Source organism: Siphateles boraxobius, unplaced genomic scaffold, assembly GCF_051911475.1.
Source record: "Siphateles boraxobius isolate OS27281-9 unplaced genomic scaffold, OSU_SipBor_1 18, whole genome shotgun sequence".
In the NCBI taxonomy this organism is placed as follows: domain Eukaryota; kingdom Metazoa; phylum Chordata; class Actinopteri; order Cypriniformes; family Leuciscidae; genus Siphateles; species Siphateles boraxobius.
Window position 1 is genome coordinate 9859229 of NW_027508788.1, and position 18501 is coordinate 9877729.

Genomic DNA, 18501 nt, shown 5'->3' on the forward strand with positions numbered 1-18501 from the left:
GAGTTAAACACTGTGTCCTGCAGGGATCTAGAGATTTCCTTTAAACCTTGGTTAAACATAATTCTGGGTTATCTATCTGCTTCTCACTGCTCATACTTTACTCTAGGCTAGTAATTAATCCTGCATAGTCATGTTTCAAAATTTCACACTGTACATTTGTAAGCATTGTTATTTGGATCTTATTTGCATAATATATGTTGCTTATTTACAAGGTCAACAGCATTGACTGGATGAAAACCGCTTGTGAACTGAAATGGTTGTCATCCAGTTTGGTGGATAAGTCTTGTTTATGTATAAAAGCAAAAATAGATGCTGAAACTAAACCACGTTTCTGTGACTGTACAAAGTGATGTTTAATGAGATGTTTAGTTGGTAACACTTTACAAGAAGGTTCAATTCATTAAAAAGTTAATGAATTCAGTATCATGAGCTAACAATTTTTTTTTCCCACAGCATTTATTAATCTAGGATGAGGTTCATTTATAATAAGCGCTATTGTTCATTGTTATTTCACATTCATTCACAATACATTAAATTAATTTATACTTGAAATACAGTTAAAGCAGGAATATTGTCAAAGATAACAATTAAATTAGTTTTTCTTAATATATTCTATGAATCCGTATTATACTCTTATTTGGTGGTCAAGAAATATTTATTATTATTAATGTTAAACAGTTGTGCTGCTTAATATTTTTGAGTAAACATACATTTTTAAAGATTCTTTGATAAATAGAAAGTTTAAAATAACAATTTATTCAAATAGATATTGTTTGTAACATTATAAATACCTTTAGTGTCACTTGAGCTATTTAATGCATCCTTGATTAATTAAAAAAGGTAACACTTTATTTTAGTGTCCTTGCAGTTACAGTAGTACAGCAGTACCAAAATAAAGTGGGGTTAGTTCATCCAAAAATAAAAAATACCCCATTATTTTCCGACATTTCTTTCCAAAATTCTTGTTTTAGACTTCCAATTCGTAACTGGTGTTTTGTTTTGCTCTATCCTCTGCAGTGTACAACATGTTTTTCAATGGTTTGCTAATCACAACTTTTTTTTTTGTCAAATCAACTTAGATAATTAATGTGGTTCAGATAACATCATATTTTAAGTTTCTGGTGATTGAACCAATCTCCTTTATTGTAATACCTCAATTTTGTATTTTTATTTAAATGAACTCAAAATATAAAAGGCAACCAGGTAACTTACTTTAAGTTAAACCAGCAATATTTATTTTAGTGTGCTCTTCTGCGTTCGTCAATACGTCATGCGTCAGGTCAGAGGTCACTCTTTGACTGTTATCGGAAGCAAGTGATTCTAATTTATAAAGTTATAAACATGTATATATGTTCTTACAAAAAGACATCGCTTCAGAAGGCATTTATTAACTCTCTGGAGCCGTATGGATTAATTTTATGATGGATGTGGTTTTTTGGGCTTCAAAATCTCAGTTACTATTCAGTCCCATTATAAAGCTTGGAAGAGCCTGGATTTTTTTTAAAATCTAACTCTGACTGTGTTTGGCTGAAAGCAGAAACTCATATACAACTAGGATGGCTTGACGGTGAGTAAATGATGGGATAATTTTCATTTTTGTGTGAACTATAACCTTTAAATCTATGAATTTCCAATAATTTCCATTTCAATTTTAGGTTAAACTATACAGTAAATACACAAGAATGTGTAAAATATGAGAATTTGACCAGAAATCCATTCTGAAATGTTTTAAGTGCTACATATTAACTAGCACTGAATGCTTCCTTACCACCAGCCAGTTTTTTTTTTCACCCCAACCAAACATCTTTACAGTCATTTTTACTGGTCCTCTAACTAGACTAGCACCAAACCAACAAGTAGCACCAAACCAACAAACACATCTGTACAGGTCTAAGCTGGTATTTTCAGTACATGGCTGAGGTCTCTGACCTAACACAAAAATCCATTTTCTTACGCCTGCTTTCAGCTAAAACACCTCCGTCTTGCTGTGACCACCCAGACACAAACAGGGCCATCCACAAACAGTCACTGAATCTCCATGTGACAGATTTTTAATGCTGTACATACATACACAAACTGATGGGACACCTAAATCGAGCTGTTTAGATGTCACACTACATTCCAGAAAAGGAGATGAAAAAAGCATGGTTGCGAGTTTGCTTGAATGAGTGTCATTTTTGTTTTCATGCGTTCTGCACTGGAAACAAAGTGCTGACACTGTGTGAAAGCTTTAATCCAATAAAGACACAAGCACTTGCTTTATATGGCACATCCCCGTCCAATTCTTGCCATTTGATGTTTCCATAGTCCTAGCACTTGAGCTCTTCACAAGGGAAACAGAGGATGATTAAAAGTGTAGGCTAAAAGCACATGCTGTAGAAGAAGGCCTCTGTCATCCACTAGTGTCAGTGTGGCCTTTAAGATAACCTTCTGTTGAGAATGAATACAAATACAGACACTGGCAATGATCACAGTCCTTCAATAGCATCAGTGAGTGTATATTTTAAATGGAGCAGACCTTTTCACAATAGACTGCTCATGTTTGCAAGACCTCAGACTTGCGGCGCTATTATATAGGCATTTTTTTGCCATTTCCTTCATGCTATTTTAATTTTCAATCTGCTCACAAAAAATAAAATAAAAATTGGTCTGCGTATCTTTTAACAATGTTTTAACATCTGCTGAATAATGTAGTACACCATCATTTTCAAGCCCAGACATCACATCAGCTCCGAGGCACGATATAATACATTTTAAATAACCAAGGCATCATGGATCTCTTTGATCAGAGAGACATTTTTCATCACTAGTTTTTGAAAATCAAGATTGAGTTGATGGATTTCTGCAGGCCTCAGACGTAACCCATCCATCCACATAAAATATAGAGGTCCTTGAAGCTAAAACAAAAGAACGGACATCACAAGCCGTAGCGTTTAAGTTTTATCATTCACAGAGAAGGTGTTGGAAAAATAATATATACTTGGGATCTTCTCCAGCATTCAAACTTGTGAAGTGTCAAGCCTTGCAGGATTCATCTCCTACGCTGCTCTCACTCTAACTGCAGTTCAATTTATCTTCCCCATGAGCTGTATATGGCAGAGCGGTTTTGCATGACCACTGCCAGCTGCCTTAATCCTAGCCTGGGTTGCACTTACTCGGTCTAATTCAGCAGATCTAATTCAGAGATCATATAAAAGCTGCAGGGCTGGACCCCTGAAATCGGGAGACCGATCATTATAAAATCCTCCACAACATAAACACTCTACCGTCTAGCGTTTCCTCGCCTATAGCCGGTGCAGCACGCGCAACGGCACGTGGCGCTCGATTACATCTCGAATCTGGCCTTTGCCTTGTGCAGGTGAGTAATTTTAGTCCAGTCGTGTCGGTCAGCAGAACTGCAGTACAAACTGACAATGCAAGGAAGGATGACACTCCCATCACTATCAGCTCTAGCAAATCAGATATGAAAAGACGAAACATTGGTCTTACCTCCCAAAACTTGCTGAAGAGCTGCAGCAGGAATGATGGGAAAGAGAGAGAAGGAAAAAAAGAGAATAATAAATCAACAACACAGAATACAGCATTTGTCATTATAAATAAATTATAAATGTCACTGCTGAAGATCATATATATGTACGTGTAATTGCTAAGGGAGACTATCAAAATATTAAGTTAGATGAGGTTTTAGGTTATGGCTCATATTTAAGTATCATGTTTGAATGTCAAATTAAATTAAAGTATACATGGCAAACATGCTATATGCATTTAACTATCAATATACATTTAAAAAAAAAAAAGTATGGTATAGGCCTACTCGTAATCCTACACTTTATGAATATTTAGGTGTAGGAGCAAAACATGTGCGCATCCAAAAAAAATTCATATGCATCAGTAAGAAAAGCATTCAGAAAAGTAAAACAAGGAACTCAGAGTGGGAAAGTCATTTTAAAGTGGTTAAACAGTATGACTCAAAAGTGTATGATATATTTGAGGGCATGTGAAGTAAAATACCACCACTTGAGAATACAGTAAGTACTTGCAAATGTTGTTGGCAGAAACTTTAAAAAGCTCATAATTGCATCCTTGGGAGTCTACTGTAGATTTCAGTCTGACTAAAACATGATAAAAATTCACGCACCACTTGTTTGAGTCATAAATCAAGTCATATACTCAAATGTTATTGTCATTACTGCAGACGACTGTTTATAGTAGATGTCTAGATGATTAGACTCATGGGAGCTGGGATGCATGTTGCTTGTGTTGTTTTCTGAGATACAATGATTCAATCTATAAATGGGAGTTTCTTCGACTTTTATTTCCCAGTGGGTTGATTTTTATTAAAACTAACAAATTTCAACTTTTTTCCTTTTTGTTATATGAATATGAAGGTCATATTAAAACCATCTAGAAAGTGCTATCCAGCTCTGCATTCAAATATGCCTACTTCACTTCTATACAAAAGGCGAGAAAAAGTATGTCGGATGACGTATTTCAAGGAAGCTTGCCAATATGCCAACAAGCCAATATGGCACATGTAGCATGTCTGGATCACACATTCATACTATATTGAAAATACTTTAAAGTTTGCAAACTCAGACAGTATGCGATATCGGAGATTTATGATTTATCTGTGCACATCAATATATATTTTTTTAATTCATGTGCACCTCCCCTACCCCTTCAAATGTCTCGACAGAGAGCGGGTCTATATATCAGACACAACTGATTGCAAACTGGCATTCAGATCTACCTCCATTTAGTTATCAATTCCCAACTTAGTAAGATTCAATCAATTCCTGAGGACGAAATCAAGTTTCGCCCTACATTTTCTTCCTCCCACTAAAAGCCTTTTCATTTAGATATATAGTACATGAAAATTGGGAATTCTATTCGCAACTTCTGTTTCATGCAGAGTCCGACTTTAATACCTTAGAGACTAGTCGTGGCAAGAAAAAACCTGTAAGATGTTCAACTGAAGAGTAGACTTATCCAAGCTCCCCAAGGCACACATTTTAATAAATGTACACAAAGCCAAATATTATCTACTTACATAATATGTATAATACTGATACTTGCTCATTGAATATATCAAATAATTATTCCTATAAATTAATCTGGGTACAGACAAAAAGTAATTTGGGACTCATTAATACCATCATTTGAATATGATGCTAATCATACTTCCACGGTAAGTTCTCTAAGAGGCAAAAAGGTCAGGTGCTACCTTTATGACATACTTGAGACCATAGGACAGACTAAGAGCAGGGCCAAGCAAGGCACGGAAAAGCCTGTACTGTGAAATAATAGGAGTCAGGGGAGGACGTCAAAGGCTTGCTAGGTGGGGCTTGTGTGGAGCTGGATGGTCTGGTCATGGAGGGTGACTGTTGCCACTGTGATAATGAGGAAAAGTAGCTGTGAGAGGAGGTGTTTGCAGCTCTTAAAAGGTGGAGGGCAACAATATTCACTCTAAAACACTAATGAGAACACTTGGTGGCTTCCACATGGACATTGAATACCGAGACCTAACCCTATGGCCAATTAAAGAGGAATCTTTTTGAATGTTATTTTGCGATCATCATTATGTGGCCATGGAGACGTTGGCACGTAAACGAGCACCCATGAGAGAGAGAGCGCTGATTTATTTTCCATTTTCCTAATCTCGGACACTCAACGACTACAAATTAAATCCGAGGTTTCCAAGCAAATCTTAATGGACTGCTTTATCAATTATCAAGTAATTTAGACTATGGCTCCATCCGAAAACATAGGCAGCTGACTTGTTGCCTCACTGCCCTATCAGGCGATGACTTTTCAGGCAGCATTTTCGCACCTCACCTCGGTACCTCACGAAACACATTTCGAACAGACTTCTGAGGCAGCATAAGGGTTTAATGATCTACAGCAAAATAGAGCGAGCTTTGCTGATAACGAAGCGAATATTACTGCAATAGCAATTTCTCGCTAGAAATGCCATTTAGGAGTTGTTCAAAAATTTATATTTACACAAACTGACCACCAACCGCAACTTTCAGTCGCCACCTTTATTTTTTAGCTTAACTGTCACAGAATGGAAAATTGATCAGATGAAGGGATCTCAGGAGACAAGGCGGCAAGCTAACATTGGATTCGGACGTGCCTTGAAGACTTCCTAGCTTGAAATGCATCCTCGAAGGCAGTATTTTTAAGTTTTTGGATGTAACCCATGTCTGTCCATTACCTCAGGTGTGTTACATTCGAGGGGGACATTAGCGCACACTGACAACACTCGCAAAGGGAAACTGAAAGCACAACTAAAGCCGGGACAAAAGGCGACATAAAACCCTCAGCGCAAATGCTGCTCGATTGCCTGGAGCGAGACAGTAAATCTCTTAATCACACTGTGTTTGTGGGAGCTGCTTGCTTGGCTCTGGATATCAGGCCATGCAAAACTGTCAGCCGCCCATAAATCATGAGGGCCGATTTAACCTTTACAAGTGCTCTCCTCGGCTCCCTCAAATTGGTCACGGCAACAAAGACCCGGAGAATTGTAATGAATCGAGCATGGCCGAGCTGACATGGTGACAGCGTCTGGAGCTTCTCAGAATGAGCGTGCTAGGCTAGTGCCATGTGGGTTATTAGCATGATCTCAGCCTGACAGTTTGAAAAAGTCAGAGTGGCATGTAATCTGTCTCTATTTAGTAAAGCGATGTTAATCCCTCTCTTGATCTGAATCAGGTCCACCAGTGTGAACTCGATTATCAAATATGAGGAGGCATCTCCATCCACAACTATAGAGAAAGTGTTCACAGAAGCTGAAATATTAAATTAACAGTCTTTTTGATTTGTATTAAATTAACAGTCTTTTTGATTTGTATTGCAGTAAATCAATAATATAGGTGTCACCCACTTAACAAAACAGATTCTCAACTGTAGTTTGGCTTCTCGCCAGTGTCTAATTGACTTAATGCTGTTGTCTGTTGTCCTTTTTTGTTTTGTTGTTGCTGTTGTAACAAGTCTTTTTGATAATCCTACATAATTGTGAGTGTGAAAGTTAGGATTTTTAATCAGTCATTAAAGAACAGAGGCTGAAAATCACTACACTGATCTCTCACTTTCACTGTACTTCAATGCTGGAATGATTTTCCCAACCCGTGTAGCAGAGTCCCCTGGCTGCTTTAAAAAACACCATCTCCTCTGTGAGCACTTGTCTCACAATTGTTAATGCAATCTTTAGTAAAAAGCATTATTCTTAAACTATTATTTTACTGTGCCTCACTTCCATCTCTGTTATAGCCCGTCAGGGTTCAAAAGTTTTATTTTTTTTCAGTTGGCACAGTCAGTAGTTCAAATTTTAACTTGCTCTCCCAATGTTTTTACAGGCCACATAAATTGTAAATACAGACAGATAATATTTTCACACTTCTGCATATTAAAAATACAAAAAAATATATATATTTACCTTTATTTGTTCATTTTCTTCACACATCACATCTTGAGCATACTCCTCACTGACACTGTTTTATACTTGTTAAACAAGTACACAAACTTTTAAACAAATTTTAAGAATGAAAGCCTGGGACAAGTCTACAAGAATATGTATAGATCTAGGGCATTTTTGAAACCTAGCCGGGCGGCTAAAATATGAAGGCAAGAAATGTGACAATATTTTAAAACAAAAGTAAAAAAGTGAAATCTGTAAGCATGTGCACACACATACACACACACACAGGGGATGGACAGTATATAAAGTTTTGATCTTTTACACCATTTGATCTATACAATAGAAATTATTTTTTTTAGATAAGGAATAATTAATGCAAAACTATTAAGTAATTTTATGATAATTGCCTTTAGAATTGTAAGTAGGTAAGTAGTAAGGGAATTAGGTAAACCTGTACTGACATTTTGTGGATGAAAACCATGAAAACATGCATTCCAGCAATACATCTTTGTCTGTGCAGTCTGTATTTATTTTCCACTATAAGGATTTTGAACATGCAGAGCCACACAGGCACACCAGCAAATGCACTTGAGTGCACAGGGATGGGATTTGGGGTGTCTTTCCTGGGTCTAAAAGCAAATCTGACAAGCTCCAACAAGCTCCTTTTATTAAACAAAGAAAGCAAATGCAAGCAATATCTAACACAAAGATCATTTCCCCTCAGTGAAGAGAGAGCTAACATTCATTTTGACCTTGCTGCAAAAATCTGGTGGTGTGTTGACAGATCATATGAACTGATCACTGAGTGTTCATTGCATGAAAGAAAATAAGTGGTTGAATCATGAGGGACACCGAGTTGGAAAATTAAGTTTTATATGAATTCTCATCCTCCTGCACAGATTGGTCTGACTGACACTAAAGAGAGATATATAGATATAGAGATATAGATATATGTATATGGGAACAGATATTTGAACTTCCTGTATTCTAATGCATCCAACATTAACAGTAACACCACTGTAAAACAAAGTCATTCCTTCTATTGGCCATAGTTAATCTGTTAAATCAACATAATCTGCATTAAAAAGGAATATTTCACATAATAATACACATTTTGTCATTATTTACCCCTGATTCATGTTACCAACTCACTGACTGGGAAGAAAAAAAGAAAGAAAAAAAACATCAAAATGTCAGCCTGTTCCTGCAAAGGAAGTTATTATGATGTTTCAAAAGACCGGGACTGAGTTGCATTGCAATTGGCCACCAAGCAAAATTAACAAGGCAGCTGAAAAGACTCCATGTCCTGTTCTAATTACTTGCTGAATTGTTGCCATGTGTGTAAACCATTATTTGGTTTCTTGTGCACTCTGCCAAGCACAGTAAACTATGGTGCTGATTACCGCACAACCAGATACTGGCAAAAACACATAAGCCCCAAGCCGGATGAATGTAGCTAACCTCACTCGCTTGCGTTTTGGCCACAAAAGAAACACAAAACTGCACAATGGCAGCAGATGCCTGTCTGAAAGGGAAATACAGACATGCTTGCATCCTTGGCACACAAAGCCCGATGTTGAGGGCAACCCAGACTAATTTGTGTTGATAAATAAGACAGACTCTCAGCTACATCCTGGGGAGCGGATGGCCTTGTTTTCACAGTGAAAGCTTGTTCCCTGTACACTTAAAGGTAAGCCTCTGCGATTTGAGTCTCTCACACAGAGTAAAAAGGCCACAGAAAGGAAGGAATCCAACACTACATGAAAAGGTTTTTGTCTGATGGAAACTAGACCTCTTCAGCGCTTTGCTCTTGCTTTTATAACAATAATTATTAGACTTCATGGGTGGGCGGTATGATCAAAACCTTATATGACCGTATGTATGATTAATTTTATATCATGATAACATACTGTAAATATACAGGTGACAAGGTGAAAAGCGGTCTCGCAATATCAGCATGTCAGTGTTGAGTTTGTCTCTTTTACTGCTTTTGATAATTAATATTCAGAAAGTAGAACTGAAGTTACATTGATAGGTAGCATTGTTTATCAAGACATCAGCAAAATACCGGAAGTGGTGCATTCCACAGACGAAAATCCATGAACATTTTTAGAACATTTTATAAGGTTGGCTCTGCAAAACATTAAGACCTTTTTTTTTTTTTTTTTAAATCACAATAAAGCATAGTGCTATTGTGAAATCACAAACACTGCAATTCCATATGATAAATATATGCGCTGCGGCACTATAGTCATTTATATACGTGGAGTGCATTTCAGCAGCTCGGTTAATAAACTCCATCCCTGCATGTGCTGTGAGTTTGGGTTATTTATGACGTTCACCAGATTTGTAACGTAATCATCATTTATAAACATACCCCAACACATTTTTAATAACATATTGATGTTTTCTCCTATGAAATTGTTCATCGCGATTTCAAAAAAGTTTAAACCCTCACCCTTGGTTTGCCTGTTTTGTTTTCCACATGTTCTTGTTCAAGACAGTGGCCGTTTCTGTGTGAAGTGGCTTAATATGAAAGATTGTGGAAATTTGAATTAAATGTTTGGCCAATATTAAACAATGATTTTATCATTCTGTAAAGTGTAACAACAATCACAGGCCATTGGCGCCCTCTGTATGCTTTTGTTATAATACATGATATACATTAATTATTGCTTATAGTATATTACATTATGTATTTTAACAGTGGTGTTCAATAAAGCCAAATATTTACTTGCTTTTGATACTTTATTTGAATGGATTATTATTGCCTCATTGATCAATAGCCTTTAAAATGACTTAAAATACATATAACACTTAGGTCTATTTTTATTACCACATTGTTTTGCATTTTGTGGCTTTTTGTGATTTTCCAGTCATATTTCAGCATTGAAAATTTTATATAAAATGGGTGATTTTTAATAAAAAAAACAATAACTGTACCTTGATATACTGACATTAAGCAAGTAAGTAAAAGAAAGCAAGAAAGCAAGCAAGCAAGCAAGCAAGCAAGCAAAAAAGAAGCTGTATACACTCAAAGCACCCATCTGCGCCAGTTTGCCAAATATATTATTTTTGCTTGCTATGCTCGTTGTCAAATTCTTCAAACTACAATGAGGATATACCACAGTATAAACGATACAGCAGAATCACTTACAGCTCTAAGAAAATGTACAAACAAAAGTAAAAGCCTGTTTTTGTCATCTGCAGGCATATGAAAGCATCCAGTTGATGAGGAACACTTATGCCTGTGTGCAATTCTGCTTATGTGCCTTTTAAAAATGGTAACAGTATTGATTTTAAGAGCTCTCAGCAGGGCTTTGTTTATGCTGTGCATATATACAGTACTGCACAGAAACGGTCTGACCAGCACTGCGGTTTATGCACTGCTCGTATATTGGTTTGAGACCTTATTAGCATGCCTGATGCAGATTCAAGAAAAAAAAAAAGACACACTGCTGATATATCGCTTTGGCCTAGATTTCCATTGTGGCGAGGGCAGCCTTAATTGATACTGACGTCCCTCTTAGCTTTGAGGGTGAACGCCTGAAAAATTTCACCTGGGAGGTTTGACAAGGGCATGGCGATGGAGACCACTTCCCACTCACAGTCTGGGAATATTGTTAAATATAAAAAGACATGCGTGTAATTAACCGCCGCCGTTTGATGAGTCTCTGCTAATTCTTCAGAGGATTTGTTATATCAATACTTAACTCGAAATAATTATTACAATGTGACTCTTGATTATCTATGCATTTCTTTAAATATTCAAATACCCCTCTGCGTTTGATAAGTCAGTCTTCCGATGGATAATCCCTGGAGTAAAAGCAAGGATTTAAGGCATACGAAAGCCAATTGTTCCCTTTAATATTGTCCTTTACCAGTGTCAAATCCAATTTGCTCTATCAACTTTCAGAATAATTTATTTTTCTGTTCTTAACGTCTCTCCGTCCTACATATCTCTCTTCTTTTGAAGCACCAGAAAATGTCCTCTTAATTTGAAGCATACTTGCTGGACTTGCTTCTCTCGGTACAGAGAAAAGCGCCGCTCCCTGCCGACTCCACAGTGGGTAACCTGAGACTGCATTAAGTGAAAAGCCAAGCATGAGCTGCCACTGTCTCTGTCCTCGCTGCCTGTTCAATTAGGAGGAGAAACGGGCCAAATATATTTCTGTATGAAGTCATGCAGATTTGGCCTCGGGTTTAACACCGTACCGCCATATGACAGACTGTGGCTTCTCCAAAGGGCTGAGACATTGCTGAGTGGCTCTAATTAGTCCGCATATGTCACCTAGAACAGTTTCTATGGCAAATTGCTCTCCCATGCTCCAACACATGTCCATGTTTTCATCAAATTAGTACGGGAATAATGCTACATATGTATACAGATCGCACACTGCTGGAATTACAACTTCAAACATATTGTCTTCTGCTACAGGGCTATGGAGATAGGCATGATCATTTTGTAGCGAAATATATCAAACCGAAAGGCTCGGATATGACTTACTGGTGCTTTGTATTGGGCATCGCATAATACTACTGATGTAAAATTAAAGATGTCTCATGGTGATAATGCAGACATGATTTTGTGGATTATTACTTTGGTAGGCATCATGATTTTTCTTTCTGAATTCTCTGTATTAAAACTAGTTTCCTCCAAATTTGTTTAGTTACATTTAAAGAACTAAAAAAAGTCTTAAAGAAACATTTGATTTTAATTAAGCTGATTTCAGGGTACAAATAATGTGCTCCCCTTATCTGTCACGTGCTTTTTTTAGCATATCAATCCTTTATATACTAAAAATATACTTCAATTAACAGCTGTAAACATGTTATTCCTCTGAACCTGATCTAAGGAGATCTACATGCAGAGATATCTCATTAGATACAAATTCTCAAAGCATTTTATAAAGGCTAATGTGCTGTAATACCAGACCATCTGAAACACACCACTGTAAAAGTGGTTCAGTGGTTCGTTAAAGTCAGCACGAAATGAAAATGCACCCTACTCAAATCTTTTTCTTAATGCATGTTATAGATATTGCAAATGATTCATCTACACACGTTTCTTTCTCTTTTTCTTTTTTGACTGAGTAATTGTCAAATCAAAATGTCATAATGCATACAGGACTTAAATTATTTAGTCTGCTTAAAGGTGAAGAACGTACGATTGTATGTTAAAATACATTGTCTTAAGCCAGTTTATTGTTAATTGACTACTATTAGTATGCTATTCATGGGTTCATCTCCCACAAAAAGTTAAATATTGAGCCTCCAAGAAACCATAAAAACATTGAGAGTGGTTCGCTCAGCCCATCAATCTCTTTCCAGCTCAACCTATAGCAAGAGTTTGGGGCGTGGCTAGTGTAGCAGGCGGAGACAGAGTGTGTTTTGAGCCAGAGGGTGACCATGGAAGAAGCGTTACATGGGAAAAGACATTCAGCTTCAGGGACAGAAGTGCAAGACAAAATTCACTGAATTTAGATATGAAATAATTAAACAGGTCATGGACACATCAAAGCGTATAAGGCATTGTGATGCAACACACTACTGTGGACGCTTTAACACCATACGGTTTCATCATGCACTCGTTCAAACAGACAAATTTATGAATTTATAATGTTTACTTTGATGTGTCCAGTGTAGACAGCTATAAACTGTTGTGGCACATCATTTCAAAAAATGTGCCCGATACTGTCACGATTAGCCACGCACTTCCTGGGTTTACTTGGACTACATTTCCCATTATACACCTCCCTGGACTGATTACACCAAACACCATACACCTGCACTGCACTGATTGCACACACACCTGTACTTCATTTACACACACATAAAAGCCACTTCCACACAACACTTCTCTGCGAAGTCTTGATCTGCCCCGGCCATCATTTCTGAGCGTTATCTTCCCGAGTTTGATTTCTGTGTTTGACCTGTGGATTGTTTATCGTTGCTGACCCTTCTCTGCCTGCCCTGACCCTGGACTGTTTACTGGACTCTGATTCTCTCTGCCTGCCTCGACCCTTTGCCTTTCTACCTGGTTTGTCTCAGCCTTGCCTTCTCTGTTCTGTTTGCCACTGTTTGACCCTGCCTGTTTTGACCATTCTAATAAAAGCTGCAAATGGATCCCCTTGCGTCTGCGCCATCATTACAGATACGCTGAATGGGTTTATTATAACCAAAATGTTCGAGTTAGTGTTAATTTTGTCAGCTACTTTTTAATTTAGGCCCCGTTCACACCGCAAGTCCTAATGCTCAATTCTGATTTTTTGCTCAGATCTGATTTTTTGATTGGCTGTTCACATTACCTTTTAAAATGTGACCTATATCTGATTGCAGTGTGAACTGTTTGAGGTTTCAAACTAACCGGCATGCGCAAAAGAACAATAACAATGACATCAGACGCAGCACGCGGTTGCACTACAGTTCGGGAGGTTATGGAGGAAGTAGGCATATTCGCATTTATTTCATAGTGTTTGTGTAATGGAAACTTTTGCGGGTTTATGGTTGCAAATTGACTACAGAGATCTGTGTGGATGCGTAGACGAAGCCAGGAGCGGTGGGAATATGACGTGAATAGTTTCACTGAGACGCTGATCTCCTGTGTCCCCGTTCTTCCATTTCGTGTGCAATTTTTTCAAAAACGGAGCGGTTACGGTAGGTCCTTCTAGCTTGAATTGAAGTATCTCCCCATATACTACTTAAATCTAACACCTCACTCTCATTGACTCGCTTCATCGCTGTTCTCCATATCTAGTCAAGTTTTTAATGTTAGGCTACTGTCTGTGTCTGTTGTGTCTAGGGCTTCGCCGGCGCATAATTGTGACAAATGTCGACGTAGATTGACGTAAAAGTCGCATCAAATCCACCTTGATTGTTCACACTGCGGCCGCATTGAAAAAAATCAGATCTGGGTCTGATTCAGGACCACATATGTATGTGGTCTAAATCTGATTTGAAAAAATCAGATCTGGGCTAGATTTGACTGTTCACACTACCTCTGCAGAAGTCTGACCTGGTCACTTGACCCCAAAAAAATCAGATTTGGGCCACTTTTGCCTGCAGTGTGAACGGGGCCTTAGTCTTATTCCTGTGTGAAATAGACAAAATATGATGAAGACTAAAAAATATATTCATATTTAACCTTGTCCTGTTTTTGTTTAGTCAAATTTTTGTTGACCAAATGTCCAGCCATTTTAGTCTAGTTTTAGTCAATGAAAGCATTTTCTTCATGCCGCATAATAGTTGAACTAATAATGATTATTTCGCTCAAAATTATAAAATCGCAATCATTCTTTTAATTTGAGATATAATTTTCATTTCATCAGAATTATTCCACTTTCACCTGGAAGCACAAACTAATACCCACGGTTTATTTTACCTCATCTAGTATACCAAATTTTATAGGCTATTTATCATATAAACACAATCGGTCTACATTATGAAAACAGGTAAAATAAGAAACTTCTCTAATGTAATTATTGGAATTATTTTAATTTATGTTTTTTTCTCTTAAAACAACAGCAACAAAAAAAAAGTTGTATCGTCACACAGAGGTTGCATAAGTGCATTTATTAAACAAGCACAATCGCAAACAATATAGTCGAGATCCATGTTTGGATTTATTACGGTTCAACACTGAGAATGTTGGATCACAGATTTAGTCGCAGTCAGTCAACAGAGCAAGAGGCATGTTTATAAAACACAGACAGAATATCTCAACGGAGATTACTAAACTCTGGCTTACTTGTTTGTCTGTGTTTTTAAATCATTGGCTCTTCCGCAGTGAATGGGAGAGCGTGTACATGGTTGCCAGATTGCAAAGATTCCGTGAAACATTGGGCAGAAAATGTATCTTTTTACCGGAGAAGCTCTGATTTGGGGATTTTAAATCTTGACATCTGGCAACCGCAAACATGATAGCTTGTAGGAGAGCTTTGTACAGCAGTCTGTAATATTTTCTCTTTATTTTTCCCTCACAAAAATTCCCTGAGTGATTTAGGTAAAGTAAATTCTTTCCACTACATTTTAGTCTCATCTTTTTTCATCAACAATATTGCATGCTAATATAGTCACAGTTATCGTTTAATAACCTTATTGTCATATCGTCTTAGTCATGGGTAAAAGGCTAGTCGACGAACATTTTTCATCAATTGTCATTAACAAAATTAACAGAGTGAGAGTGTTAACCTACTTGCTTACTCATGACCCAACACAGCTAAAAGTATTCCTAATATGCTGGACCTTTCACTATAAAGTAGCCTACTTTTACCTGGTGAGACATGCCTCCACAAGAACCTGTAATAATTGGGAAAGGTGTGACGCGTGAAATGGCCATTTGCAAGGTTGTTTGAAAATACGCTTTATTTTTGTAATTCCGCTTGGTGCCACTAGTGTTGAACAAACTACATACTTCACACTTCATTAATATAACAATGTGAAATTGGACTGGGGTTGTCAAGCACCAAAATAACAAAAAGCACCATAAACGCATAGAAGTGGTCCATCCGACTTGCATGCTACAATACTTGTCTTCTGAATTCATACAATAGTTCTGTGTGAGAAACAGACCTAAACTTCAACTCATTGGTTCACTGATCAGGTCACACAGTCAGTGGATAACAGTTCACTGGAGAAGATTATCAAAGTATATAGTCTTAAATTTCAATCTGTTCATTACATAAAGCTCACAAAATAATTCAGAAGTCTTCACATGGGTCACTTTTAAGCTGCTTTTGCATCCTTTTTGAATCTTGAAATCTTTTTAACCCTATTCAAATGTAAATGCATAGAAAAGAGGGACCAGAACATTATTCAAAATCTTTCCTTTTATGTTCCAAAGAAGAAGAAGAAAAAAAATCACCCTGATGTCATTTTAAACCTATGTGATTTCCAAAACTATTTAAACACGATTGTATGCTTTTCATAAAAGTTTCAACATTCTCCTGCACTTACACCGTTCTACTTTCAGATATTGCGAAAATTTTTGCAGACAGACTGTAGATTAAATGCAGAGGAAGAAGATAAGACAAACACTCAACCAAACAATTAGAAAACAGGCAGGCCGGATCAGATAATGGTTCATAATTTCCAACTCTTGAGCCCTTGAGTTTCTTAAAAGCAAACATTTTACCTTGACATAAGAACATCTTCAAGTTATGTAAGGCCTTGAGCACATCATCTTGCTTACCTTCAGCGCAGTATTTCCCTTTGTAGCCGGTATTGGAGCAATCGCACAGCACCTCGCTGTCGTGAATGGAGCAGCGTCCTCCGTTGCTGCAGGGGTTTTGTTTGGTACACAGGTATTCCAAATCGTTCTTCACCCCCTGACTGTCCAGAAGGGCAGGAGGAGTCTCGCCTAACTTCAGGTTGGCGATCAGGCCTCGGAAAGGCGGTTCATATTTGACTGTGCTGGACGTGAGGGCCGAGAGACGCACATCCGGTGGGATTCCGCCCACGTACAAGTCGCTGGCCACCATCATCTCCCTTCGTTTTGACTTCACCTCTGCCACTTTGCTCTCCCCATCCATCACCAGCATGGTCTCACGGTAATTCCTTGTTAGCAGCACACGGTGCCAGCGCTCGTCATTGACGTGCGTCTCCATGTGCAATGAGGCCGGCTCGCCGCAGTGGATGGCGAAGCGCAACTGCAGGCGGCCGTCGTTGATCAGGAGCTCCAGGAAGTCACAGTTACCGCCATCGTCCAGGTATAGCACTATAGCTTTGCTGATGTTTGTCTTCATGGTGAAGCTCAGCTCTCCAGTGGCTCTCGCCTCCCAGGGTCCATAGCGAACCCACTGGCCCGGCAGGCCGTCAAACTCCAGTGCTGTGGTGATGGCAACAGCCACCACGAGTCCCAGCCAAACGGATCCCTGCGATAACTTCGCCCCGCACCTCCACTTCCGTGTCATCATCTTCCAAGCGCACTCCTAATCCCCTTTTTCTAATGTTCTGTTTCTCTTAATCCACTGCAGAGGAGAGATGTATTCCCAGTCTAGCGTATTAATTTATCTGGCCTTTTCCAAAATAGCACTGCATAAATAGTAAGGTCCCAGATTTCAATAAAATAAAAAAAAAGCCTAGTATTTAAGGGTTTCTTTTCACTTGATTCTCCATCTTGATTCTCTACTGAGTAACTCCATTGAGGAACACTTCTGAAAGCCCGTGTATAAAAAAAAATAATAAAAAAAATTTCACACGGAACTTAGTGCTTTGAAATCTAAAACTGCCCTAAAAATCTAGTTGACTCGACATGTTAAAAGACAGATTTTTGTATCTCACCCCCTGGTGAAAGTAGGATTACTGCTGCGGTTGTATTTTGCGTTTTGTGGGTAGTAGGTCAAATGCATGATTTCTTTTCCACAGAAAACCTCAGCTCCTTTTAGATGTGCGTCTGCATTCCACCGGCAAGATGTCACCATCAGAAATCTTCCTTGACCAGGTTTCTGAAAGTTAAAAATAAAAACAAACATGTTAATGCGTGTCCAAAACATGAACACAGACAAAATTTTGCGGTGCATGAGAGTTTGTAATCAGTGGTCAGTGACTCGCATCAAATTACAATAATTTATGGCTTATTATTGTAAATTTCCATTAGGAAGCCAGTTTGATCACAAAACCAAGACCTGGCAGTGTGATTCCCTTAGCTGAGAATCTTTGAGCATAATGAAATCAATCTTTAATGCACTTTGCAGTGTAACAGACTGGGCTAGTTGACAGATCCCCTCATTCGCTTTGCAAATTTGCTGATAAGTTCACAGATGAATATTCACAAACCAGCTCACAGCTAGTGTTTTAAACAGCTCTGAGCCCCCCACAGCCCTCTCAGTCAATCAACACCTCTCCCTTTCACCCATAATAGTGGCGGAGCATAGTAGTGACGGCGTCTGACAACAGAGCCTGAAACAGAGAGGATGACAGATAAGACAGAATGTGAACGTACTACGGGCATCAGGTGAGGAGTGTAAATGTATGTTTATTAATGAGGAGTATGCAGAAGCATGATCACACATTCTCCTTTTATAATTTGTGTGGACTGTATGCGTGTAAAATTCATTAAAGGGAATATGCAAAACCGTGAT

The 18501-nt window shown here is 38.1% G+C and overlaps 1 protein-coding gene across 23 annotated transcripts in view; it reads right to left on the bottom strand.

The window, feature by feature from the left end:
- nrxn2a (neurexin 2a) overlaps window positions 1-17865 on the bottom strand; it is a 316646-nt gene extending 298781 nt beyond the window's left edge. For 13 of the 23 annotated variants that reach the window (XM_077233376.1, XM_077233373.1, XM_077233380.1 and 10 more), the window contains exons 1-2: window positions 16611-17467; window positions 3490-3510 (exon numbers count right to left, since the gene is read on the bottom strand). In XM_077233376.1, coding sequence (XP_077089491.1) covers window positions 3490-3510; window positions 16611-17334 — 745 coding nt within the window. In that variant the 5' untranslated portion in view covers window positions 17335-17467. Of the gene's footprint in view, window positions 1-3489; window positions 3511-16587 lie in introns of all 23 variants that reach the window. The other 10 variants (XM_077233386.1, XM_077233381.1, XM_077233378.1 and 7 more) reach the window with 2 other exon arrangements.
- Window positions 17866-18501: the final 636 nt, after the last annotated feature.